Here is a 27,253-nt window from a genome sequence, read left to right as displayed (position 1 = left end):
ACAGTCATAATTGTAACATATGAAGTCCAAATAGCGAGATATAAAGTTTCAAATCCAAGAAATTTGCAAGATATAACATACTTTGCAACTACGAGAAATAAAGACAAAATTGCGAGGAATATAGTCACAATTGTAAAATGTTAAGTCAGAATTTTTGTATTAACCATCGACAGTCTCAAGGAAATGGACAGGCTCGTCGACACTTTCAGGGAACTGGACAGGCTCAGAGAACTGGACAAATTCAGGGAACTCGATAGGCTCATTGATAGCCTCGGTGAACTGGATAGCCTCTGGGAACTGGACAGGTTCGTCGACTGCTCTAGGAACTGGACAGCCTCGTTGACATCCTCAGTGAATTGGATAGCCTCGGGGAACTGGACAGGCTCATTGATAGCCTCGGGGAACTGGAGATCCTCGTTGACTACCTCAGGGAACTGGACAGGCTTGGGGAACTGGACAGGCTTGGAGAACTGAACAGCATTGGAGAAATGAACAGCCTTAGGGAACTCGTCAGTCTTGTCGACAGCCTCAGGGAACTGGACAGGCTCGTCAACAGCCTTAGGGAACTCATCAGGCTCGTCGACAGCCTCAGTGAACTGGACAGCCTTGGGGAACTGAACAGCCTTGGAGAACTGGACAGCCTTAGGGAACTCGTCAGTCTTGTCGACAGCCTCAGGGGACTGGACAGGCTCGTCAACAGCCTTAGGGAACTCGTCAGTCTCGTCGACAGCCTCAGCGAACTGGACAGCCTTGGGGAACTGAAAAGCCTTGGAGAACTGGACAGCCTTAGGGAACTCGTCAGTCTCGTCGACAGCCTTAGGGAACTTGACAGGCTCGTCGACAGCCTCAGGGATCTGGAAAGCCTCGTCGACAGTCTCGGGGGAACTGGACAGATTCAGGCAACTAAACAGGCTCGTCGACTGCCTCAGGGAACTGGACATCCTCGTTGACTGCCTCATGGAACTGGACAGCTTTGGGGAACAGGAGAGCCTCGGAAAACTGGACAGCCTTAGCAAACTTGCCAGGCTCATCGACAACCTCAGGGATCTGGACAGGCTCGTTGACACTCTCAGGGAACTGGACGGTCTCGGGGACCTGGACAGATTCAGGGAACTCAACAGGCTTGTCGAGAGCCTAATGGAACTGGACCAGCTTGTGCATAGCCTCAGTGAACTGGAAAGCCTCTGGGAACTGGACAGGCTCGTTGACAGCCTCAGGGAACTGGACAGCCTCGTTGACAGCCTCAGGGAACTGGACAGCCTCTGAGAACTGGACAGCCTTGGAGAACTCATCAGGCTTGTCGACAACCTCATTGGACTAGATAGCCTCCTGGAACTGGACAGCCTCAGGGAACTGGACAGGTTCAGGTAACTTGACAGGCTCATCGACAGCCTCTGGGAACTGGACAAGCTCGTCAACAGCCTCGGGAAACTGGAAAACCTTGTTGACAGCCTTGGGGAACTGGACAGCCCCGGAGAACTGGACAGCCTTAGGGAACTCGTCAGGCTCGTCGACAGCCTCAGTGAACTGGATAGCATCTGGGAACTGGACAGATTCAGGGAACTCAACAGGCTCGTCGACATTCTAAGGGAACTGGACAAGCTCATGCATAGCCTCAGGGAACTGGACAGCCTCGGGGAACTGGACAGGCTCGTCGACAGCCTCAGGGAACTGGACAGCCTCGGAGAACTGGACAGCCTTGGAGAACTCATCAGGCTTGTCAACAACCTCATTGAACTGGATAGACTCCTGGAACTGGACAGATTCAGGTAACTTGACAGGCTCATCGACAGCCTCTAGAACTGGACATGCTCGTCCAGATGAAAAATATAAGGATAGACATGAAATTGTTCATTTCATTCTTTCAAATAAATAAATTATTCATGAACTAAGATTTTAAGGGGGCTTTAAGAAAACATAAATTTTAACATTAGACATTAAATGTAAATTTTCAATTCCCTGTTATTTTATATAGAATTTTTCTATAGTCTATACAGTATTTAACACAATTACATCAGAAGTAACTGTAATTAAATTACTGAAAAATTAAGAGTAATCCCTTTACTTTTTTCAGTGAAAAAGTAATTTAACTACAGTAATTAATTACTTAGTAGTGCATTACACCCAACACTGCTCATGGGCAGCAAAGAGATTACACGTGAGCAAATGGAAACTTTTTCATTACTCTTGCAATCAGAACTCAGAGATTTCAATATAAACATTTATCATCAAATTTATGGAATCCACATTCATTTAATAGCGCAATACTTTTGCTGTATGTCAACAACTGTTTCATCTGCATCTATTTTATTTTTTCTCTAAGGAATTTTAAAAGAAACATAGAGAAAAAAGTTGATATATAAAACAACTGAGAATTCCATTAAACCTCTGAGCATTAACATTTTCCTTTGGGAATGCCAGACTCAGGCTCAAATATTTTAAATAATGTTTTTTAAGTGGTCTGTTTGTGCATTTACAGACTGATCTCACAGTGAAATTGTAAAAAGTAGGTTGACTTTTCTTTAACTGAAATCGTCTGTGCTTACTAAAATTGCAAACACTGCCCCCTGTAGCCAAACAAGTAAGTGTTGTTGTGTGAGGCATGTGTGAGCTCCATTTTCAGGGTGTAATTTCCACATAGGGGCGCCAAAAGCGAGTTGTGAAGCAAGATGTTTTCAGCTGTTCAGTCTGTAATACAGTGAAAAAAAATGCATGTTTTATAAACCCCAAACCTAAACCTTACCATCAGTAATATAAAAAGATAATGTTATAGGGAAAAATGTAACCTCCTAATTGCGCTCGTCACTTAGTATGCGAGCGCGATTCCTGGATTCATCGAATGTCCGAACCCAGGTCTCCCACGCTGTTGACTCAAAGCACTTTCAGTCGCAACACAGGGGAAGGTAAACACACTGAAGCCAATGCAAGCATGTCTGATTGGAGATGGCACTTGTTAGTGAGTCGGCATAATGTGGCCGATCCTAGGGCACCTAATGTATCAGAAACAATATGCCGACCACCCATGTGATCATGTTATATTTTGGCATATTTTCATAAGTCTGAGTTTGTTACCTCAATTTGTAGAGCAGATTTTTGGATATTTTAGTGCCATATCTTAAAATCATCATATTCATATATTGTTACAGTATGTTAATATTGTAAACTAGCCATTTTTTACCCTCTCTGAATCCCCTACTGAAAAAAAAACTGCCTTAACTAGTCTTAGTTTGCTTACATTTGCTTGGCTTGCGGATCTTAGGTACTTTCCTTCTGGTTAGACTGGGAGACCAGCTGGCTTCCCAACTAAACCAAATGAACACCAGCTTAGCCAGGCTGTGAAACCAGTCAGACCAGCTTAAACCAGCCAAGTCCAACAGAACATCTTAAGCTAGTTTAAGATGTTTTTTTTCTCAGTAGTCTTCTCTGTCCTTTGACTTACTCGAAAGACTTTAGGTAAACAAAGCCTTGGAGAAAGTGGCGTTCTGCTTTCTAAATGTGTGTTTGGACTCAGGCTGTGTCAGCTTGCTGTCTGCTGCTAAAAACCATGCATCTTCAAGAACTCATATCTGTGACGCCGGCCATCATTACAGTCGGATCTTGCTGTCTGTAATTTGCAGGCATGGCAGTCAGTCAGCTAGTAAAACAGCATCATTCCAAGCCATTCTTCAGCCAACACTAAGACCCACAAAACTCCACTCTATATGACATAGACATGGCATCTTTGTATTTACTGCATGTTTTTTGCTGAAATCCAGGAGCAGATTAGAAGAGAAATCGGCCCTGGATTTTACATAGAAACCAGCCCAAAAGTTCCCTGTCAATTTTTGCATATCGCAGCCCCCTTTGGCATATTGTGGTGTTTTGCGGCCCTCTTCTGCCAGTCGCGGACCGTTCGGCATAACGCGATGGCCTGTTTTAACTTATTGCCACCCGTTCAGTCCCGTTTCGCTGCCGGCCCTCCAGGAAAAGTCTGGTTCTTCCTACGGCCATTCCGCCCCTGCTGAACTCTGTGTGGGTAATTCCACAACTACTAAATATTAGGAATTTTATGGGATCAATACAAGTTAAACTCAAGAAGCAGCATTTGTGACATATGTTGACTCGTTCCTATTTAAAAAAAAAGAATAATAAAAATAATTATAAAATGTGTGGTTGGGGGCCTGGGTAGCTCAGCAAGTAAAAACGCTGACTACCACACCTGGAGGCGCAAATTCGAATTCAGTACGTGCTGAATGACTCCAGTCAGGCTTCCTAAGCAACCAATTGGCCTCGTTGCTAGGGAGTGTAGAGTCACGTTGGATTAACCTCCTCATAGTCGCTATAAGGTGGTTCTTGCTCTCGTGGGGCATGTGATGAGTTTTGCGTGGATGCCGTGGAGAATAGCATGAAGCCTCCACACAGGCTAGGTCTCTGTGGTAACGCGCTCAACAAGCCACGTGATAAGATGCGCGGATTGACGGTATCAGACTGAGATGCAACTGAGATTCGTCCTCTGCCACCTGGATAGAGTCACTACGCCACCATGAGTACCTAGAGTGCATTGGGAATTGGGCATTCTAAAATGGGGAGAAAAAGGGACAAAATCCAAAAAAGAAACGAAAGAAAGTGTGGATACAGTAAGGCACTTAAAATGGAAGTGAATGGGGCTAGACCACAAGCTATAAGCCAGTTCAAAAATATAGTCATGAGTAATGCAAGCGCAGTGTAGTTCTAGCAGGAAGACTCGCAGATGCACATCATTGCACAATTAGCTAACTGCTAGCCAATCATGCATCAGCCATTGCTTTATAAGTCTGCTTACAATCTATCACATTGCTGTTTCAGTGTGCTAACACGGCAACCTCCAACTCAACAACACCACCAGTTGAGTCCTGTCTTGCACGGGGTAGGCTCCTCGCCCATGCCTCCTATCTCTGGCAGGATCTGACTGTTCCGAATACAAATTCTTTGGACCGCAAGACGGGGCTTACACCAAAGAGAGACATTATATTACTGTTTCATATTCATCAAATAAATGTCATTGTGACAGGCTTGATTAGCCTGATAAGGGACCGGGTGTGTATGATCACGACCCGGCCCGCCCTCCACCCTGCCACAGTCAACTTAAACTTCTAAGAGTCTTCCTGATAGAAATAAACATTATGCAAGTTATCATGATTTTAGTGTGTTAAAATCACTTACCCTGTCTGTGTAAATTTATATCCAGTATTACAGGGTTTCGTTGTCATGACAAAGACATTGTAATATTAGATCTAACTTTACACAGACAAGGTTAGTAAGCTATTGTATCACATTCAAATGTTGTTATACTGTTTATGTCTCATGGCTATTATTTTAAAACAGTGAGTATTTTTCTGTTTATTTACTTGCCCCATACACTTCCATTGTAAGTGCCTTAATAATTTAGTTATTTTAAATAAACATGGGACAAGTCAAAATATGAATTGTTGATGGTGTTAATTGTTGTAAATGTTGCTTGTGGTGAACCTGGCACATTTCTTTAACATTACATTTTTTGTAAAAACATTTTTGATTACATTTTGAATATATAAATATATATGGGAAATAGCATATTTTAGGTGCCATTTTAGATGTCACTATTTCAAAATTTTCACAATTTTCATTACCTTTTGTGTTCTAGTTCATATCAATGGTCATGTAATGTGACAAAAGATTTTTATGAGCAATGATTGAGTAATTTTATAATATTCAATGTATTAAATTAATAATCTCTCAGTCATTATGTTCATTAAAACAGCCTCATTATAAAATAATTTGCAAAATGCTGTTTAAAATAGTTTTTGAAGAAGTTTAGCATTTTATAACTCACAATATTTTAACTTCTCAACTTCCTTAATCTACTTTACATATAATACTATAATTCTTAACATTTTCCTTCCAGAAATTACTGTATTCTGAAGAAAGCAGTAAAGCTTCTTGATTATTTTGATAAAACTTCACAATATCCTGTTTTAATCAACACATCAATATTTTACCCCTTTGATCCAAAAATCTAACAGTGACTCTTTTGGTAGGTAAGATTGAAGCTACTTGTAATTACACCCATCATTTAAATTAAAGACATCGACTCAAATGGCCTCATTTATGCAGCATAGCCATTATAATACAGAGCTGTGAAAGCATCCTTTACCACACAGAGTTCAAAAAGTGTTTCCTAACTGAATCCTCTCTGTCTAACTTAAGTTTAAGTAATATTAAAAGATTAAAGATTGCAATATCTGTGCTTTTACATACTTACAGTAAATGAAGCAAGAATAAAATCTATACATTTTGAGTCACTGACTTCTACACATGATTTGACAAAAAAAAATGTTTTATTTGAGTTTGGCCATTTGATGTAATATCTGTTTTAATTTTATTTAATTTAGTTATTCAAATAAAGCCAAAACATAAATATTAGTCGATATCCGGATGAACCACTCAAACCATGCTCATTTCCCATTAATGTTTTTGGGTTCTTTTTAAGTAACTCTGCATGTGAGCCCCAGTTACTTAACTATTTGTAAAAAAAAATTGATGTGCCGCAAAGTGTTGACTGATCTCAACTTCAAAGTTAACTAGGCTTTAGGCGCAGTTTTGGGGCAGTTTGTAAGCATTCACACTGCTATGTTCAGGAGCATCAGAATTGTACCCAGTTTTGACAAAGCAGGAAATCGTCTAGGTTACGTATGTAACCTCCATTCCCCGATGGAGGGAACGAGACTTAGTGTCGGAGAAGCGACACTAGGGGTCTCTCTTGAGCGCCGAAATATGCCTCTGACTTATGAAAAAAGGCCAATGAGAAATTTGCAGACAGTATTTGCATACCCCGCCCCCGGACATACGGGTATTTAGGCTTGCAAATACGGGAGTTCGTTCAGGATTTTTCTGAGGAGCCGGATATGGTCCGGCCACAACAGTGGCTCGGCTCAGCGACGTGGCGGGGAGGACACAACGTCTCGTTCCCTCCATCGGGGAACGGAGGTTACATACGTAACCTAGACGTTCCCCTTCTGTCGCTCTCTCGACGTTGTGTCGGAGAAGCGACACTAGGGGTCCCACTTAAATCATGCCATGCGCTGAGCCGTGTACGTGAACTGTTGATACAGAAGCGGGCAGGTACTCTTACGTGCAAACGCGACCAGCTGTATCAGGTTGCACGTACCCTTCCCCAATGCCCCATTAAAGTCATCAGAATCCTTCTGGTTACCCTAGTGAGGGGAACAAGGTGATGCTTGCCAACCTGGGAACGGGCCAAGTCTGGCTGGGCCACAATTCTCTCTATGTTTCTCGCATAGAGTAATCACGGCCGGGGCCCTTACATGCATCAAGGGAAGGGGGTCTTACCCAGTTTCATATTCTTGCAGGGGGAAAGACCCTGCGGAGACCACACCTACCCTGCAGGGGAGGTAAAGGTGGCAAATACATCACATGGCCGCTTAGGTCCTATGTGGGAAAGATGACGCGGTGGTAAATTCAGCCTCGGAGAGGGGGGAGTTGCTACAGCACGGCGACTGAGGCAGCTGGGACTGCCTAAGGGAGACACGGGAGTCCACTCGCAAGGGGACAGTACCGCAGAAAATACACACAGGGGGAGTCCGCGTAGGAGGCCTTGACCTGTGGAGCACCTATTCCAGTACAGGTTAGATTAAGTACCCGTAATGGATTGGGTCGGCGAGTTCCTCTGCTGAACTACGGACCCATGAGGGCTAAGGAGGAATCATCCAGAGACTCCTGGGAGAAATAGGCGCACTGTTTTACCTTGGCTGAGGGAAAGGGCGCTAGGCGCAAGCGATTCACCTGACCAGTTCGTCAGCGTGTTACCGAGTTCTATGGGCTCGGACCTGAGAGAACACAGGACGATACTGACTCAACCCAGTGCTGCTCTACAAATGTCTGCCAGGGAGGTGCCCCTGGCCAGTGCCCACAAGGATGCAACACTTCTTGGTTGAGTGCGCTCGAACCCGCAAGGGGGGGGCACAGCCTGGGTGTGATAAGCCAATGCAATGGCATCGACAACCCAGTGGGCGAGCCTCTGTTTGGAGACAGCTTTAGAGCTGCTCAGAATGTCTAGAGCTCTGCGTGCGGTCCAAATAGGTACGCAAAGCACGTACCGGACTCAGCAACGAAAGGGCTGGGTCTCTCGCCTCCCAGGGCAGCGCTTGCAGGCTCACTACCTGATCTTCTGAAGGGCGTGGTAGGAACCTTGGGCACGTAGCCCGGTCGCGGTCTTAGGATCACAACTCCAGGCCAGTGTCGCTGACAGAGAACGCTTGCAGGTCCCCGACCCACTTGATGGAGGTGAGCGTGATCAGCAGGGCCGTTTTGAGAGAGAGGATCCTAAGTCCAGCTGAGTCTAGCAGCTCGAAGGGGGGTCTCTGGAGGCCCGTGAGGACCACTGAGAGATCCCAGGAGGGGAACAGGCTTGGCCGGGAGGGATTTAATCTCCGGGCGCCTCTTAGGAACCTGATAATTAAGTCGTGCTTACCCAGAGACTTGCCGTCTACTGTATCGTGGTGAGCCGCGATGGTGGCGACATACACCTTGAGGGTGGAAGGGGACAACCTCCCCTCCAGCCTCTCCTGTAGAAACAAAAGCACTGACCTAACTGCGCACCTCTGTGGGTCTTCAGCTCGGGAAGAACACCAATTTGCGAACAGGCGCCACTTTAGGGCCTAAAGATGCCTGTTAGAAGGGGCTATGGCTTGGTTGATCGTGTCTACAACGGTAGATGGTAGACCGGCTAGATCTTCTGCATCCCGTCCAAGGGCCAGACGTGGAGGTTCCAGAGGTCTGGGTGCGGATGCCAGATTGTGCCCCGTCCCTGAGAAAGAAGGTCCTTCATCAGGGGAATTCGCCAGGGAGGGTCTGTCGCAAGAACCGTGTGGTCCGAGAACCAAGTCCGAGTGGGCCAATAGGGGGCCACTAAGGTGACTTGCTCTTCGTCCTTCCTGACCTTGCACAGCACCTGTGCAAGAAGGCTCACCTGAGGGAATGAGTACTTGTGCAGCCCTGTGGGCCAGCTGTGTGCCAATGCGTCTGCCCCAAGGGGAGCCTCTGTTCGGGCATACCAGAGCGGGCAGTGGGAGGTTTCTCGGGAGGCAAACAGGTCTACCTGGGCCTTGCCGAACTGTTTCCAAATCAGCTGGACCGACTGGGGGTGAAGCCTCCACTCTCCACTGGGCAAGCTTTGTCGTGACAGCGCGTCCGCTATCACATTGAGGTTGTCGGGGATGTGAGTGGCACGCAGCGACTTGAGTCCAAAGGTGGAGACAACAGGTGAGTCATGACATGTGGTGGGAGCGCACTCCGCCTTAGCGATTTATGTACGCTACCACTGCGGTGCTGTCTGACCTGACTAGGACATGTTTGTCCCGAACTAGGGGGAGAAACTTCCTCAGGGCAAAGAAAACAGTCAGTAACTCTAGGCAGTTGTTGTGCCAACGCAGCGGGGCCCCTTTCCAACGGCCCGCAGCTGCATGCCCGTTGCACACAGCGCCCCAACCCGATCTGGAGGCATCGGTCGTGACTAGGACGCATCGGGACACCTGCTGCAAGGGTACTCCTGCCCGCAAAAAGCAGAGGTCTGTCCAGGGTTTGAGTGGCTGGCGGCAGGTGGTGGTGATCATCACACGGTGTGTGCCGGGGGCCTGGCAAACTGATTTGCAGCAGGGCAAGATGAATGAAATAGCCTCCGTCTGTTTCTTCACCGCTGAGGACTGCTGGGCGGAGTCGTCAAATGGTGTCGCCGAATGGACGGAGCTGGGAGACGGGAGCGCTTGAGAAAGCACGCTTTGTCTACCTCCTGTACTGCGACCAGGTCCAGTCCATGTGTTACGTTTCCGGGCCACGAGAGTGGCCATCGCCTGTTTGAGTGCAGTTCCTGCGCACGTCAAGAACAGGACTACCCAAGTGCAAATTTTGAAGTACCTTGGCCCGGTGGACTTTCAGGAGGGGGCCATGGCGTGCAGGGCGGAGCGGTCTGGGACCGTTCCACCACTGAGGGTAGCGAGAGCTCAGGAGTGAGGAAGCTCGGCTTACTCAGCTCGTCATGCACGTCCTGGAAGAAAGGAACCGGGGGCGGCGGCTGTGAGCGGCGCACATGCCCGCGGAACCAATCAAGCCCGGGGAAGCATAGCGGACCTCCGTGCGTCAGGCTCAGACTGGGCGAGCAGACCCGAAGGTGGCGGCCCAGGCGAGTTATCCGCATCAGACGCTGCTGTAACACTCTCCGATGCAGCGGTGGTGTCGTCATCCAATGTCCGGGAGCTCAAGGGACCGGACGGCTGGCCATTAAGCGGACCACACTCATCCTGAGCTCGGGGGAAGCAAGCAAGCGTGCCGGGGAGGCGGGAGGTTTCGAGGGGATTTACCCGGCATTATCCCCAAATCATCTTCATCACCCGCGGCGCCTGCCCCAATCCCGTAGGAAGGAGGCGAGGCACGGGGGGCGGCTGAAGTGGCTTTCTCTCATTACAAAAGAAAGCCGCGACTGCAATGCTGTCATGGCTATGTTCTCGCACTGAAAACATAGACCATTCATAAAAACGCTGCCTGCGTATGATTGCAGCCCAGGTATACAAGGCAGCTTTTATGACCGTCAGAGGTGGGGAGAAATCAACCGCATCCAGAAACTACACAGGGGTGGAAAAACGTCTTTAAAAAGACGCGTCCTGAAAAGAACGTTCAACGCCGATGTGTTTTGCTCTTTTTAGAGGAAATTACTCTTTTAAAAAAATCACTCTTTTATAGAATAACTCTTTCGAGTTGTCTGCGCTGTCGAAGCGCCCAGGGGCAACAATGCACAGCCGTGCAAGAAGGAGAAAGCTGCTGTTATGCGTCAATCCAACAGCATGCAGATCGTCAGAGGAAAAAGCAGGAACTGGTGTGTGTGACTCGCAGCAGACTGCATGCACTACCATCGGCTCCGAAGATATTTTCTGAATGAACTCCCGTATTTGACCTCCTAGATATTAGTATGCCGGGGGCGGGGTATGCAAATACTGTCTGCCAACTTCTCATTGGCCTTTTTTCATAAGTTAGAGGCATATTTCGGCGCTCAAGAGACACAACGTCGAGAGAGCGACAAAAGGGGAACCACCCTTTTACCCTCATGTTTGCAGATTATTTATGAATGAAAATTATGATAATTTCCACAAATAAGTTATTTTGACATTAAAAAATTAAAAACTGCTGTTACAGTAAGGCATTTAGAATGAAAGTGAATGGGGCCTGTCCATAAATGCTAAAATACACATTGTATCAAGATTATTGCCACAAATTTACAACTTTGTTGTCATGGCAACAAAACCCTGAAATCCCGGTATTAGATATAACTTTACATAGATATGTTTTGTTAGCTATTTTATCACAGAAAAAGCATGTTCAAATGTATAATGTTTACATCATGCGGATATACTTTTGAAACGATGTGTATTTTAGTGTTGCTCGCCCCATTCACTTCCATTGTAAGTGCCTCACTGGCATCATTGTCTTTTTTTTCTTTTAATAAACAAGGGCGAATAAAAGTTATTTTTGTAGTAATCAATATTATGCCACAAATGTTGTTAACTGAGTTTCACTTGGATTGAACCCAAAATATTCAGTTGAAAGGTAAAATGGCATTAAGTTCTAAAACCTAATTGCAGATTCAAATTGCAACCTTTATTTTTTAGAGTGAACTTTCCCACAAATAAGAGTCAAAACCAATAAAGTTAAAGTCTGACTTCATAATAATGTAATGGAAAGTTAAAAATTAAAAAAAATATTATAAATCTTCTCCTGCTCTATTTAGACATCATTATTTAACACTGTCATCCTTGAACTCTAAAGTGATGGTGTCAGTCTCCTTGTGCTAGACCATATTAAAGCCTCTTCACCTTCAAAGAGACAGACCTCAAACAGATGCTTATTTGTAATGTGTGACTTGTATATATGAATGCTTTTGAAAGCACTGGATCAATCAGCCATGGGTAGCTTTTTAATCTTAGCTTCCAGGCGGGTTAGTTTGCATTACTGCTACATTAGCAGTCGTTTTGCCATTGAGTCTTTTTATAATATGCTAATAGGTCAAACGAGTAATTTGCTTGTCTCTTTAGGTATTTCGAAGAAATTTGTTTGAACAGGTAAAAGAGACAAGATTTCAAAGTACTTAAATGTAAAAATAACCTCCCAGATGCAATTAGGTGCTGAGTGATCTCCCAATGACCTATACAGTTTCCATTTCAATGGTGGTATGGCCTCTTATGGCTTATTAAATATAGACACACCTAATTAAATATACCTTAATTGTACTTCTGGAGAAAAACATTTATAAAAAAGAAATACCAGCACTCAGCTCTGACCACACCTAACCAAACTTACATATGGTGCATCCTTTATAAGCATCATAAGTGCCCCCACCACACTTAAGTATATGCATTCTCTTGTAAATCTGCTATATTGTTTGCACAGACATGACTTAAGACATTGCATACCATATAATATCATAACACTCTTTATTTAGAATAAAAATAGACATTTAAATCAGCTCTATGTGACTATAAAAAACCCCCAGATGTATATACGTTTAAGATAGACTAGCAAAAGACCAATGCACCTTTTTTCAAAACAGGGTTAACAAAAAAATCTGAATTAAGTGCCAACTGCCTTATATTATTTACAGTAATTTACTGCAATATTTAAGTTCCGCTGAGAAACAAGTATATCTACTCTGCAATTTTGACATAAGAAAAGGGAAGACACCAGATGAAAAACAGAAAATCCCATTGCAACTCCAGCTTCCCTCAAGTCTGTTTTCGCCAGGAGTTTGTGGAAGACAATTCCTCAAAGTTCATTCAGTGTCTCTGGCAAGTGTGCAGGCTCCGCGATGTCTTGCTGCCGTCTCCTCTTTGTGTTCTGCAGGACAAATCTTCCCCACAATCACAACGCTGGAATATCTCCAAGCCATGGGTGCCTTTCCGCTTGTTCTTGGTGCAGACCTGGCCTTCTTTCAGGAAGGGCTTGCACATTTTGGACCAGAAATGACGGGCGCAACAGAGTCCCTCTGCGCAGTCGGATGATCTGAGACAGTTCTCTCCCTCCAGACCTTTAATAACAAAATAACAATGAATATCTTACAAAACTGATAAAGCACTCTTTAAAATGGGCTGCTGCTACCTTAAGTATCCATTTGGAGCTAATCAATTACCATTGGTAGTCAGGTAGATTCAGTCATCCTATATACTTAATTTAGATGTTAACTCATGAAGCACATTTTAGGTTCCCCAAAAAAACATTGAAAAAAAAAAATCTGTATCGATATTAATAAAGTAGGCATATAGATTGATTTCATCATTGCATACCTTTTAGGATTTGGTTTTGTGGTGAGCTTTGAGTTGCAACATTTGTCTGCACCATTACAGTGGAGTTCTCATGGGTGATGGACACAAACTCTTCCATTCCAATCTGTTGGATCATGTCAGGATCATATGGAAGGCAAACTCCTTATAGGAAGAAAAAAAGTCAAGTATATTATTAAAAAAACGTTCCTTTATACTTTCATACTGTGCAATGCTAAAAATGTCTACATAGACACCGATTTAATTAGTTTGTTCAACTGTCTTACCGTTGCTGCAGTGGTTGCCAGGGCAGCACATCGCATCCCGGATGCAACGCTTCCTGCGCTTCTTGCACTGGAGACAGACGCCGCGGGACAGGAAGCAGAACTCATCGTCACCACATTCCTCGTCACTTTCGCAGATTAAAGGCTGCTGCTAACAAACGCAATACGCCATTAGACAACATTTAAGCACACAATAGCCGAGTGCAACGAAATATGCTCATTATTTTGCTTACCTGTGGTGTATCCATAGAGAAGTTCTGACTGCCGGTGTCCGTAGGTGTCTCATCCGGACTCGGGCTGACCGAATGGCTTGGACTCGCCACACCTGGACCGACCTTAATGGCATTCGAGTTCAGCACCACAGATCCGGCGGATGCCTCTCTAACGCAGCCTAAAAGAATGAGCAATGCCGTAGAGAACATGGCAATGTGCAGCATTATCAGGTCTTCTGGTATTCCTGGGATGCTCCACTGTGAGAGGATGTATTCCCGAGATCAGTCGAGTTCTTCTGTGGTTCCTCATGAGGGCAAGACGCTTCATTTATACGCGTCCGCGTTGTTCGCGCGCCCGCCCCTCGCTGTGAGTAACAAAGGGCTGGATGACATTTCAAAGCGTTGTCATGAGCTGTCTGTCTATCGGCACTTAATATGTTCAGGTGGCATCAAACAGCAATATTGGTCATTTTATGGGCAAATCAGGCCTGACCTGATGAAAAGTGACGTTTAATGGAAAGTTACTTGATAAATGCACGAGAGGAATATTAGAAAAAAATATTTTCTTAAAAATATTATATGGTTTTGAAAAATTTTATATAGCCATATATATTTTGTTTAGCATATATTGGCTATTTTATTGTTTTTCCCACAGAGTAAATTATACATGCATGTTAGAAATTATAAGGGTAATTTTATAGGTAGGCCTATAGTTCATGCAGAATAATTAATATAGATGTACGTGCACTAAATAGAAGAAATAAATGCATAAATGTGATGGTGGCTCTTTGAAATGCGTTTTATTAAACAAGTGGGAAAGATCAAAGTGAATATGCAAATCAGATGTGAAGAGTTTACCGAATTAATTACCATTCAGCCTGCGCTTTTAAACAAATAGTGCGTGATTAGCAATGTGAGATAAGAATGAGCTAGCCTATCTATTTACTAGCTACAGTATCTGATTACATCTCTATATTTGAGTAATTAATAATAAAAAATAAAAAAAAATCTGATTATCCTCACTTTATAAAATGTAAATAGGCATACCCTCCACTTTAACTAAAACAAAGTGTCAAAAAAAAAAAAAAAAGTTTGATTATTAAATTGTTGATGACGCCTTCTAAACAATGTAATCTAACTAATAACTTGCCAACTTGCATAATAGATTATCTTGAGATGTACTAGCCTACAACATGAACTTACAATAGTATTATCACAAAAAACAACAACGAATATGTCACTGCGCCATGCATTCTGATGGGCACAACATGCGCAAACGATTTAACAGTTTCAAAGTGTCTGATGTCTGCCAAATACTCCGGTATAACTCCCAAATCAGTCTCTTTGATGTTGTTAACAGGGGTCAGTTCTGATAGGCGACCACAGGACAAACGTTCAATCGGCTACACTTCATTTAACGCGAATTGGCAGCGTTCATTCCCGTTCCTTTGTCTATTGGCTTTGTTACATCCAAAGCCTACAGTGGTGTAAAATGAAGCTTGTGTAAAGGCTCCTTTGATGAGCTCATATCAAACAGGACTGGAACCCCGTGTCTTAATCAGACTTTTTGTAGACACCGTGCTTAGCAAATTCATTTTGTGGGATGCCAGGTAATCCTGTTTTAAAATTTGAGGCCTGAGCTCATGAGTGGACATTGAGTTCATAGTATTCAACAAAGCAATAAAGCCGTAAAATCAGCGAAACACGGTCCTTCCCGTTATTACTTTTAGGTCTATTAAAAGGCAGGCGCCAACAGCAAGATGATAAAAGACCAATTAAGAGTTAGATTCATTTTTAATACTTAAATAAAAAAGTCTTCTGCCAAGTAATATTTATTTTTTGTAATAGCCTACTCTATAATTAATTTGCCTTTAATTAATGTTTCATTAACGTAATTTATTACGTGAGACATCAAATTTACATATGGAAATTAATTGGCATAAATAGGTATGACAATTATTTAAAGGTGTAGAGCCATTTTCATCCATCCATCCATCCATCGTCAACCGCTTATCCTGTGTACAGGGTCGCGAGGGGCTGGAGCCTATCCCAGCTAACATTGGGCGAAAGACGGGGGACACCCTGGACAGGTCGCCAGTCCATCGCAGTAGAGCCATTTTTTAATTTTTTAATTGAACTAATGATTTAACAATTCATATTTAACTACTAATCATTTATCTATCACGCATTGAACTTGTCAAACATTCAGACAGTGCTGGATTTCACTTTTTTATTTTTTATTTTTTGAACAATGACAAAGTCCAACATTATCCTAGCAATAGCAATCATGGGTAGGGAGCGGCGTAGTGTTTGGGATGTTTTTTTTTCTTTTTATAATTTATTTTGTAACGTGAATCTATATGCCTTATAATGCCTCACGTGCAACTGTTTTGGAGATTATATGTAATATATCTTATTATTTTTTAAGATATCTGTTGTGTGATGCTGAACCATCAGTGTGTATTACTTGTGCCGGTGTTACTGTGTCACAATGACTTTTTGACAATGACACCTCATCTGTTCATATCACTTATCTCTACACTTTATTATAGATCAGGGGTTTATATCCACTCTCTCTCTCTCTCTCTCTCTCTCTCTCTCTCTCTCTCTCTGTTTCTCACTCTCGCCCTGCTAGATCATTTCTCAATACTCTTCTATCAATACAGGCTGACTTTCCTTTTCTAAAAGGAGAGCATGCACGTGAATTGAGGTTGAGATTGTCGCAACAAATACCAACAACATGTAAGCTCATCAGTCATTTGATTTATAGAACATCCGTATGTACATATCCTGATGCAGATCAGTCATATTACTTGAAACACAGGTGAGTGCTAGAACACAGAGAAAAATGAGACATCATGAAAGCTGATGTTTTTGTGCCACCAGATGTGGAAGAATGTCACTAAAGCAGACTACAAAAGTCGCAAAAATTGTCACAAGTCGCTAGATAGCTGTATTATTCGCTAAGGGGTTCAAAAATTCACTAAATCTAGTGACAAAGTCACTAAGTTGGCAACACTGTTTCGAAAGCAGCTTATCCAATGAGAACACTGCGTTTTATAAACAAATTGCTGCATGGTTAAATCGATTTATCAAATTAATATTCCAGGTTCAATACCAGGTTCAAATTTATGCCCCTCCTTTCCTCAAAAAAAAAAAAAAAAGCAAAAATCTGGGTTACACTAAGGCACTTACAATAGAAGTAAATGGGTAAATTAAGTAAATTAAAATACTCACTTTTTCAAAAGTATCACAACAAGTCATAAACAATGCAGATATTAACATGATTGTAATGTGATAAAGTCACATACTAACTTTTTCTGTGTAAAGTTATAGCCAAATTTGCAACTTCATTACTATGACGATGTAATGTCAACAAACACTAAACCCCTAAAATGACTGTAAAAATGACAGTTTAAACAACTTAACAGCATCAGTACTACATGAGTTTTAACAGAAGTGCATTTATAAAATTATAAGATGCACATTTTCTCATTTAAACCCTAAAATTTGGCCTCATTCCCGTAAATTGTAATTTAAGTTGCTAATTTTGGTTTGTTTTAAATAGGAGGGACGAGTGGAAATTATTAGTATTATTATTTAGATTATTATTATAATTTTGTTTGGTCATTAACATTTTGCCACAAATGCTGTTGATGAAACAACTTGTATCGAACCTGGAATATTCCTTTAATCATTCTGTATGGATTCACACACTCCATCTTGTGGTAGTGGTGTGTTGTTGACACATTCTGCACTTTGAATGCAAAGTTTTGTCGTTTTTGGTGTGACAGTATCTAAGTGGGGGGTGACGTATCTTCTCTGATGACTCTCCAAAACAAACTTGTTTCTTTGTTGATACTTTGTGGATGTTGTGTTTAAAGCTGCATGAATTGTTTGTTGCTGTAACTGGAACAGAATTTTTGTTAATGAGTTTATGCGAGAAAAAAAAAAAAAATTATTTGTAGAACATATTTACAACAGTTATTCTTGGGGTACCCGGCAACATTTGCAAAAAAATTTTGGTTATTTTTTATTTTTATATTTTTGAATAATATTGATAAGTCAGGGGCCAGTGGTGGCTCAAGCCCCAGCACCATCAAGATAACACTGTTGGACCCTTGAGCAAGGCCCTTGACCCTATCTGCTCCAGGTGCACTCTTTCATGGCTGACCCTGCGCTCTGACCCCAGCTCAGTTGGGATATGTGAAAAAACTGCATTTCATTGGCTCTGTACCTGTACTCTGCACAATGACAATAAAGTTCAATCTTAAATCATCAAAACAATATTACAAATGAAAAATCGGCTTATGCGCTGACCAAAAATTATAAACAATTCAAAACTAAAAGTGCATCTATACTGATCTGTACTGGGCACTTGTTAGCTACTTTTCCCTCACTATCCGGTCCATCTCGTCCAATGAAAATAATACAATTAAGTAAAACATTCAAATAAATATACATAGTTTCATGTATAAATGTATAGCCAGTCACAATTTAAACATATTAAAACATGTAAGCATCAGCCTTTAGACTATATAAAGGTGTCCAAACTTTTTGACTTGAAGTGTATTTCTAAAGGCCATAATTATCCAATGTTATGCCAATTTATGTTCTCAAGAATTGTACAAGATTGCTTGTGTCTAATGCTAACTTGGTGTTATGAGCTTTCAATTTTAGTGTCTGTTCTGCTGTGCATAAAAAAAATGTGTACAAATTAAACAAACCCTTTATATATTGGTTAAAAATTAACTATTAGTATTTGATATGCCGTTGACTGATGGCTTAAGCTGTGAACTAGAGGTCAAAGATGTATTCTCTACCCCCTGGGCTTACATCTTTTGATGTCTACGGGCCACAGTGTTGGCAATGAAAAGCTACCATGCTCATGTGTTATTTGTTGTGAAGAGGGGAGGACAGCTGTTTACAGAGCATTATCACCAACTGATATGAGTCAGACCCTTCACACGACTAACACCTCAAGCTAAATCTTGTTTGTAGACAAGATACTAAATCTTGTTCTAGGACGTTCAAAATCACAAAGTTTAGAAGGAAGACAATACATAATAAACCATGAAATTGGTATTGACATGAAAACAGAAAGGTGGACATTTCAGAATAAATGGAATCTGCAGAATGTTACTTTGAAAGATGCTTTATTGTAAGAAAAAGGCATATAAATCTCAGAACCTTAAAAAAGCCACAACTGATTAAGAAGAACAATTTGAGGTGTCTGACCTAGTCGTGTAGCATCAAAACAAATGTGGGGTAAATTTTGGATGCCATTGCATTAAGGCACTTTCAATAATGCCAAACAATTGTCTGGTGAACTTTTACATCTTGAAAGCAAGCTGAACAGAGAGAAAAAAGCGTACTAAAATAGCTTACAGTTATAATGTATTCCAAAAAAAAAAAAAAAAAAGAACTAAGCAATAGGACAGTTTTATTACTCTGACAATAAATCTCTACAATTATCACAAAAATATTACGACTGCATATACACATAAATATTTACCCCTGGTCCTACAATAAATAAGTTTACATAATTGGTTTTCCAGCACAGCACTTTGTGTTCAAGCTATTACAGACCGCAGGCTATCTCGTCATTGCCAATGAGTGTAGAGTCATGAATGTTCTGAGAAAATGACGGAAGTAAATATTCTAAAAGAATGTCTGGTATCATAATAGAGCGGATTATGTAATTTTGTAGACATCACTCTGAGCTTACATTTTATCTGGGAAGTTGAATGCTACCCTTCCCAAGGTAGATAAGTACAATGGGTCAGATTTGAGTAAAAAGCCTGCCCTCTTGTGGTGCTCAGACTGTGTCGCATCTTGGCTGATTCATTGCAAAGTTAAGGTAGACTCCCTATTTCTTAAAGGAATATTCCGGGTTAAATACAAGTTAAGATCAATCAACAGCATTTGTTACATAATGTTGATAAAAAAATAAAAAAATAAATAAGATTTTGACTTGTTCCTCCTTTCATAAAAAAAGATACGAAATTCAGTGTTACTGTCAGGCACTTATAATCAACATAAACAGTGTGTGTGCTAACATGATTTTAGTGTGATAAAATGGCTAACTAACCTTTTCTGAGAAAGTTGTCAAATTTTAACTGCGTTGCCTTGGCATCATTAACCCCAAAACCCGTAATAATGACGACTTAACTTTACAGCTCATATAATAACAGAATAATTAATGTACAGTAAAATTATAAGCTTCACATTTCTGCCTTTAAACCTGTTAAATTGTCCTCACTCACTTCCATTGTAAGTAACCTAGAATTTAGCTTTTTTGAAAGACGAGTCGAAACCATTTTTTTGTGGTAATCAACAATATGCCACCAAAGCTGTCGACTGAGTTTAAGTTGTATTGAACCAGGAATATTAAAAAAAAAATTAAAAAAAAGAGAGAAAAGTAACATTATAAGCTTCCACAAGCCTTCAGAAGAAGAATCTGAATGAACGTTTAAGAGGAGTATGCATTTAAAATAAATGACAAAATGGAAATGAACATTTTCATCATACCTAAAATAAATCCCATCTACATAACCTACAGTTCCTTTTAAGTGTTTAAGTGTCTGTTACTGCAATCATTAAAACAGCATGGCAAAAAATATGAAGGACTAGTTTATGAAACATCAGTGCAAGTCCATTTCTGAGGCAGTGTTTGGAATATGGACTCCAGTCGTTATGATTCGGACAGTTACGGGAGCCATGGGGCGCTGCAGGGTTCTGGGTGCCCCCAGTGGCACCGCAGGACAGGAGAAGCATGGGTGAAGGCATCTCGGTGTCACACAGCTGGACTAAACATCTTCTCTTATCTTCTGTGCTCCTTGAGCATGATGTACGGCACGGGACACTCCAGGGTAAGTTATGAGACTCAGTTTTAGAAATCAGTGTCCCAGCCGGAGTTGTCATCTGGGGGAGGGTCCTCGTTGTCTTCAGGAAAGCTATCAAAGTTACTGGTGTCAGTGGGAGAGGCCACCTACAGGTACATGAGGGGAGGAAATGGGATATAAAGAAGAACCATCATTACATTGACTAATAATCAGAAGTTAATAGACACAAATGTTTTGTAAATAAGCTAAATCATATAAATTTGTGCCGTAGCCCCCGTTGCAACTATTAAATGCCATCGCTGCATGTTGAAACAGAAAAGTTGTCATGCTGTTGCTCCTATTAAATTAGAACTTTGGCATTTTGAGAGGAATGTTCATTGTTGTTTTAGTCGAGTATCGGTGTTAACTGACCTACAGATGTGCATGTTTTACATGATCTACATTTATAAATTTAGCAGACATTTTTATCCAATGAATGTGTCACTGCATGCATCACACTGAATAAGTTCTGTGCAATTCTGTATATGTATGGACCACATTTTCTGAAATGTTTAAAACCCTTGTTTTATCTGAATTTTTGATTAACAGATGAGTTGGCTGTCCATTGCTGTGTCCGGGACATATTAAAGAAATATTTCGGGTTCCATACCAGTTAAGCTCAATCGAAAGCATTTGTGGCACAATATTAGTTTCCATGAAAAAATTTTTTTACTCGTCCTTCCTATTCTTAAAAAAAAGCACAAATCTATTTTACAGTGAGGCACTTACAATGGAAGTTAAGGGGGGGGGGGCAATTTTTTACGTTAAAATACTCATTTTTTCAAAATTATAGCCAGAAGACATAAACAATATGTGTGTTAACATGATAAAATCACATACTAACCTTTTCTGTGTAAAGTTATGGGCAATTTTACAAATTCGTACAAAGGTGCTGTAAGACGCTTTTCAACTGTCAATCATTTTGCTCTTTCTCATAGTGTTGTATTTAAAGCTGATCATTGAGGCTGTGATTCATAATTTTTGTCAGTTGAGGGCGCTATTGTGCCACTGGTGAATTTAACATCCACAGGAAAAAGACAATGCTGCTATTTTGCTCAGTTTTGGTCTCAAAATTATCTTTGGAGGGCAGTGTTTTGGAATGATGGGTGTGGCTAATTCAATGGCTAAGTCACGTGAAAGCTTCAGAACGCAGCTTTTATGTAAGTGCTTTTATAAAATTATAAGCTTCACATTTCTGCCTATAAACCCTCCAAAATGGGTCCCATTCACTTCCATTGTGATTTTTATTTTAGAAAAGGATGGACAATTAGAAATAATTATTTTGTGGTAATCAACATTATGTCACAAATGCTGTTGATTGAGCTTAACTTGTATCGAAAATGGAACATTTATGCTACAAACGCACTGTGTATTTTGACTTTCACCTAATGTGATTTAGGATGATTCTCATGAAACCGTGAAAATGTCCAATTTAAAAAAATTAATAAAATAAAACATTAACATGTAAAAATATGCCTGTATTTAACGCTGTTTAATTGTGTTAATAATATCAGGTATAAATTGGGCCATATGTGGATGTGGAGTACTCACATCAGGAATAATTGGAGGGGTGAGAGTTCCTTTGCGAAGACCCTCCCAGTTAAAGCCTTCAAACCATCTGTGATGGAGACAGAACAGTTTTCATTGAATTTTCTGAGATGACAGTGAGTTTGGATTTTTCTCATAGAAAACATCCATCATTACAATACTCACTTGTGCTTTTGAATATCTTTGACTCCATTTTTCAAGTTTCCTAGTCTCTCAGATGGATTATCCCTATGGAAACAGTATATTACAAAAACAGATTTAACACATGAAGTCGACTTATTTTTTCTTTTTGACTTTGACTTTAGTTATTTTGCCAAGGTAAAGTGTCCTTTTTTCTACTAGTGGCACCAAACAGAAATGCAAAAATAATAACTGCTTTCAAACAAATTTTGGCAAATGGGTAGTCCTGCCCAAAGCTCACGCCATTGGTTGAGCCGATGTTGTTATAACAAGCCCAGTCAGCTGTTCAACAATCAGATAGTAATTCCGTTTGGTGTGTGAGTGGTACAGAAATTATACACTTAATTTATTAGGTTTTAGTTGTAAATTTCATTAATATGCAACATATTAATACCTTGAAAGCTGTCAAATATTTTAAGTGGGAGTGAAACCATTTAAAACAATGATTTCATGAAATAATATGAACTCGTCCTTTGAAAGAGAGTGTCAGCAACAGTTAGTTGACAATTAGGGCTGTCAATTAATTAGAAATTGTAATCAAATGAATTACATAATGTTCTGATTATTCCTAATACTTTACATGTCTGCTGCCACAGTATAGTGTATGTATTCGATAATGCGTCTGATTTATCTGGATATAATATTACATACATATATATATATATATATATATATATATATATATATATATATATATATATATATATATATATATATAATTATAATTATAAAAATAATATGTAATATTATATTCAGATATTTCAAATGAATTATCGAATACATACTTTGTGGCAGCAGACAAGTAAAGCATTTAGCAATAAAAAAGTGTCTTTTAAGTCAATACATTGTTTGCTTTATTTCCATATCATTGAACATAAACCTATTTTTGGCCTAATTCTGACTCACTTTGGTTGGGTCACGTCTCAATCCTTTTCAGTATTTCATTTTTGTAGGATGCTGTGTCAAGTTAAATGTAAAATGGAATGTTGAAAAAGCTGTATGCTGCTTTGTTTGGTACAACAGTCTTTGAAAGCGCATCATGTGTGGAAGACTGTGCTATTCACTCTTGTTGGTTGACAAGGCATGTTGTCTGTACAGCTGGAGTAGTGCTGATTGGCCCCTACTGCCACAGATTCGAGATGTTACATCAAGCTCAAATTGCTCAGATTTACAGAACATAGCTTATCACATAATTCATGTTATTTTCATATAATAAGCACACTAAATTAATGCGTAAAATTGACAGCCCTGTTGTCAATTTATCAACAGATATTGAAACTGAGTGGTTGTTTAATGCTGTTTTTGAATGCACTCACCTGCATAGTTTTTTAATTAGATTGCCTGCATTTTTTGTGATCTTCTTTGGAAATTCTATCATGTCAATTCCTCTTAAAATTATATTATATGTCTTCATTGGATCTGGTCCTGAGAATGGTGGGCTGAACAAGAAATATACAGTAGAGTTTATAAAAACATCACACACAAACTAAAAAAAAAATCCTGTAATATATATATTTTTAAACAAACAAGCTTTTATGAAATGATTTACCTTCCAGTCAAGAGTTCATACATCAGGATTCCCAATGACCAGTAGTCTGCTGAAATGTCATGGCCTTTATTTAGTATGATCTCTGGGGCCACATACTCTGGTGTTCCACAGAAAGTCCATGTTTTCTTCCCAAACCCAATCTTTTTAGCAAAGCCAAAGTCCACCTGCGTCCATGAGACAAACTTATGAGAGATACAACCCCTCCCTACTAGCTTCTTGAAATTCAGCAGCTTCAGAATTCAGAACAGCTCATTTCAGAAACTGCTATGTTTACTCACAAGCTTGGCATATCCTCTATGATCCAGAATAAGGTTTTCTGGTTTTAAATCACGGTAGATGATTCCTTTGGAATGCAGGTAAGCGAAGGCTTCAACCACACACGCTGTGTAAAACCGTGTAGTGGAGTCTTCAAATGATCCTCTATGATTAAAAAACGAAACAATCATTGGTGTTGTACTGAGTTTGCATTATTCATTTTGAGTTATTACCCGACACTCTGGAATAAATCATTCTCAATCAATCAATTGCTGCATTGAGCGGTCAAATATTATTATAATAGTACTGCTAATCTGCATATTTTATTGCATTCGCCACCTTCACAAGGGGAATTTAGCTGATTTACTACCTGTCCCGAAGTATGGTCCAAAGCTCTCCTCCTAGACAGGCCTCCATCAACATGTACAGATACTTGCTGTCTTTGAATGTCCTGTACAATCTGAGGGAACATTCCCACACAATTTTGTGTCGAAATATTGTTTTGCCTTGATATTTTTAGAATATGACATTTAATATTACCATTTATGACCTTTAATGATTTTAGCCCCCCACCTCACAATGAAGTCTGAATGAGCCTCCTGCATTATCTGTTTCTCCGAGCGGATGTGCTCCTGTTGTCTTGTGTCAATGATGTGTCGCTTCTTCAGAATCTTCATTGCAAACGTTTTGGTCTCTTCACTCTTGAGCTGCACCTGTGAAAACCAAAGCCATGAAAAGTGAGCTTTCAGAAAGTGCAAATAAACTAAATTCCATGTAGAAACTACCTATAAAACAAGTGCCACTTATTATAGCACACTAGTCATGGTCTAGTCATGTGTCGAGGGTCCTCAAAATAGTCTGACTGAAAGAAGAAATTCTTCACATTGTGTATCTGTGGAAGCACTTGCATGTTCATTTGATCCAGTAGCTAGCAAACAGATAGCACTATGGCATATATCTTGGACCTGGCGAAAGGCCACTTGTTTTTACTATGTTGCCGCAGTACCAGAAATAGGCTTATGGGAAAGGGAATCCTCTTCAGACCAGACCACTGGGCTTTTCTTTACAACACAATCTGATCCGCAATGCACCAGTCTCTCTTCCCACCCTCTACGTCAAAGTTTCCATCCAATTCCCCCCTACCTAAATGTGCCTGTTGAAAACTTCATACATCAATGATTTAAGCTGAAACAGCACAATATAATCTATCTGTCTGTCTGTCTGTCTGTCTGTCTGTCTATCTATCTATCTAACTATGATAATCGAAACAAAGAGTGAAATAAATATAAACCATTTCAATATATATTGTCTGAAAATTATATCTGTCAATTTATCAAATGGATGTGGCATCATTTCCACCGCATCAAACAAATTTGCCCCTTACAAAGTATTTTCAAAGGTCAAAATAGTGTCAGTGAACAGCATGCATGAGATAAAATACGAGACAATTGATGTTTGAAGAAAACAAGGTAAAATCAAGGTAAATATCACTTTGTTTTTAATGGTAATGAATTCCAATCATGCTGTAATTTTGATAACTTTTATAAAATTATCCTAAGCCAGACAAATTAGTTTTATTCCAAAAATGTAACAAATCCATTTCTATCACCAATTAAATTTCCAGAGTGGAATTTTCATGACATTCAGAAAATAAAAAGTCTTTTAAAATTAAAATGCCCTGATCTAGAGATACAGAGACATAGATATCGATGTGTAATATATCTTGGATCAAACGGGTCCTTGTGTGGTGGTAAGTCACATGTCTGCTCCGTTAACTCTTCTGTTGTGGAAAGTTACCCTGAATAGAGCTACAGCATTCCCAGTCCTGATCTGTCCTTCAGCATCAGCACGCATGAGAGCTGCTCATATGTCTTGTTTTGCATACTGTAGATATGTAATGTACTCATATGTATGTGTTAGCACTATTGGTTAACAAACTATTTAAAGAAAACAGACCATTTTGCAGGCTTACAGCACAGTTACAAAGCAGAATACCTTCTGCAATTTACACTGACTTGTGGTGTTTTACTCTATAAGTTGTTGATGAATAGGAATTTGGATGAAAAAAACATAAAATGCATGCATAAAGAAGGTGGGCTAATTCTCGGCCATCCTACCAGCTCAACTCGTCCGAATCCTCCAACTCCTAAGGTGTCGATGATGTTGAAGTCCACCAGCTTCAGGTTGGAGAAGAACACATTCTCCGCCTCGTATCTGCATTTTATGAAGTGGAAAAAGGGAAACTTCTTAGAGGTGTGGATAGAGTATGAAACAGGGAATGTTGGAGCAGGTACAGGAGCAGGAAGGCTGTTTATTCGCTCCCTCTCTTTCCTCTCCTTTAACGGGACAGGAAGCAGCTCACGCATTCTACTCTCTTTTTTGCTTGACCAATTAAAATACTGCAAAACAGTTCAATGTACAGTTCTCAAAACAGCCTGCAATATGAAGAGAATCTTGCAATATCTGGCTTGAAAACATACAGCTTTTTCCTTGCCTCACGAACATGTATGGAAAAACGAGAACAACAGTCTGCTCAAAATTGAAGTTAAGGTGCCATTTCCAGGTTACATTTCGAGATTTGCAATGCAAAGCAGACCAAATGTGGACAAGAGCAGATTGATCCAGATTGGTGGAGTCTTTTTGCATCAAGATCAGTCTGCAAAAACTCTTATGGAGACAAAGTTTTGATGTAGTAACACACAAAGTTGACTTTATCATCAGCAGAGACACTACCTAGTAAAACTAGAGTCCAAAATATGGAAGTAAATCTTGTTGCTGGTGAATTAAATGCAAAATATTCCACAAAGCCAGAGATTCCCTGATGGACAGAAGAGTTGAGCGGTGAGACTAGAGTTGCCAAAACAGAGTCTGACTGTGTTCCCTCTGTAAGAGCCAGTCTCCAATAATAGTGCCTTGCCTGGACAAGCTTTATTTTTAGCTTGTGAAAATGGATTAAGGTTCTCCTACTCAGAAAAGGTTTCCCCACATTTCCCCACACCAACATCTCACCTTAACATTTCAA

General features: G+C 40.6%; 2 protein-coding genes across 6 annotated transcripts in view; both read right to left on the bottom strand.

Moving 5' to 3' along the window:
• Positions 1 to 12,556: 12,556 nt before the first annotated feature.
• LOC127633379 (dickkopf-related protein 1-like) lies at positions 12,557 to 14,094 on the bottom strand. 2 transcript variants are annotated; one of them, XM_052112428.1, is made up of 4 exons: positions 13,837 to 14,094; positions 13,607 to 13,754; positions 13,344 to 13,484; positions 12,557 to 13,087 (listed from the first exon to the last, which is right to left on the bottom strand). In XM_052112428.1, the coding sequence occupies exons 1-4, from the start codon at positions 14,038 to 14,040 to the stop codon at positions 12,837 to 12,839; spliced, it is 744 nt and encodes a 247-aa protein (XP_051968388.1). In that variant the 5' UTR covers positions 14,041 to 14,094; the 3' UTR covers positions 12,557 to 12,836. The 2 variants fall into 2 exon arrangements, with proteins under 2 accessions (XP_051968388.1, XP_051968389.1); XM_052112429.1 differs by having other exon boundaries at positions 13,607 to 13,751.
• A 4,871-nt stretch (positions 14,095 to 18,965) lies between these two features.
• Positions 18,966 to 27,253, bottom strand: part of LOC127633378 (cGMP-dependent protein kinase 1) — a 280,392-nt gene continuing 272,104 nt past the window's right edge. For all 4 annotated transcript variants that reach the window (XM_052112424.1, XM_052112425.1, XM_052112423.1 and 1 more), the window contains 9 exons: positions 26,349 to 26,445; positions 24,805 to 24,944; positions 24,602 to 24,691; positions 24,255 to 24,396; positions 23,977 to 24,140; positions 23,744 to 23,866; positions 22,413 to 22,475; positions 22,251 to 22,317; positions 18,966 to 20,806 (listed from right to left, as the gene is read on the bottom strand). In XM_052112424.1, the coding sequence (XP_051968384.1) occupies positions 20,708 to 20,806; positions 22,251 to 22,317; positions 22,413 to 22,475; positions 23,744 to 23,866; positions 23,977 to 24,140; positions 24,255 to 24,396; positions 24,602 to 24,691; positions 24,805 to 24,944; positions 26,349 to 26,445 (985 nt within the window). In that variant the 3' untranslated portion in view covers positions 18,966 to 20,707. The remainder of the gene's footprint in view (positions 20,807 to 22,250; positions 22,318 to 22,412; positions 22,476 to 23,743; positions 23,867 to 23,976; positions 24,141 to 24,254; positions 24,397 to 24,601; positions 24,692 to 24,804; positions 24,945 to 26,348; positions 26,446 to 27,253) is intronic.

Source organism: Xyrauchen texanus, chromosome 40 (assembly GCF_025860055.1).
Source record: "Xyrauchen texanus isolate HMW12.3.18 chromosome 40, RBS_HiC_50CHRs, whole genome shotgun sequence".
Taxonomy (NCBI): Eukaryota; Metazoa; Chordata; class Actinopteri; order Cypriniformes; family Catostomidae; genus Xyrauchen; species Xyrauchen texanus.
This window is presented reverse-complemented; position numbering and strand designations above follow the sequence as displayed.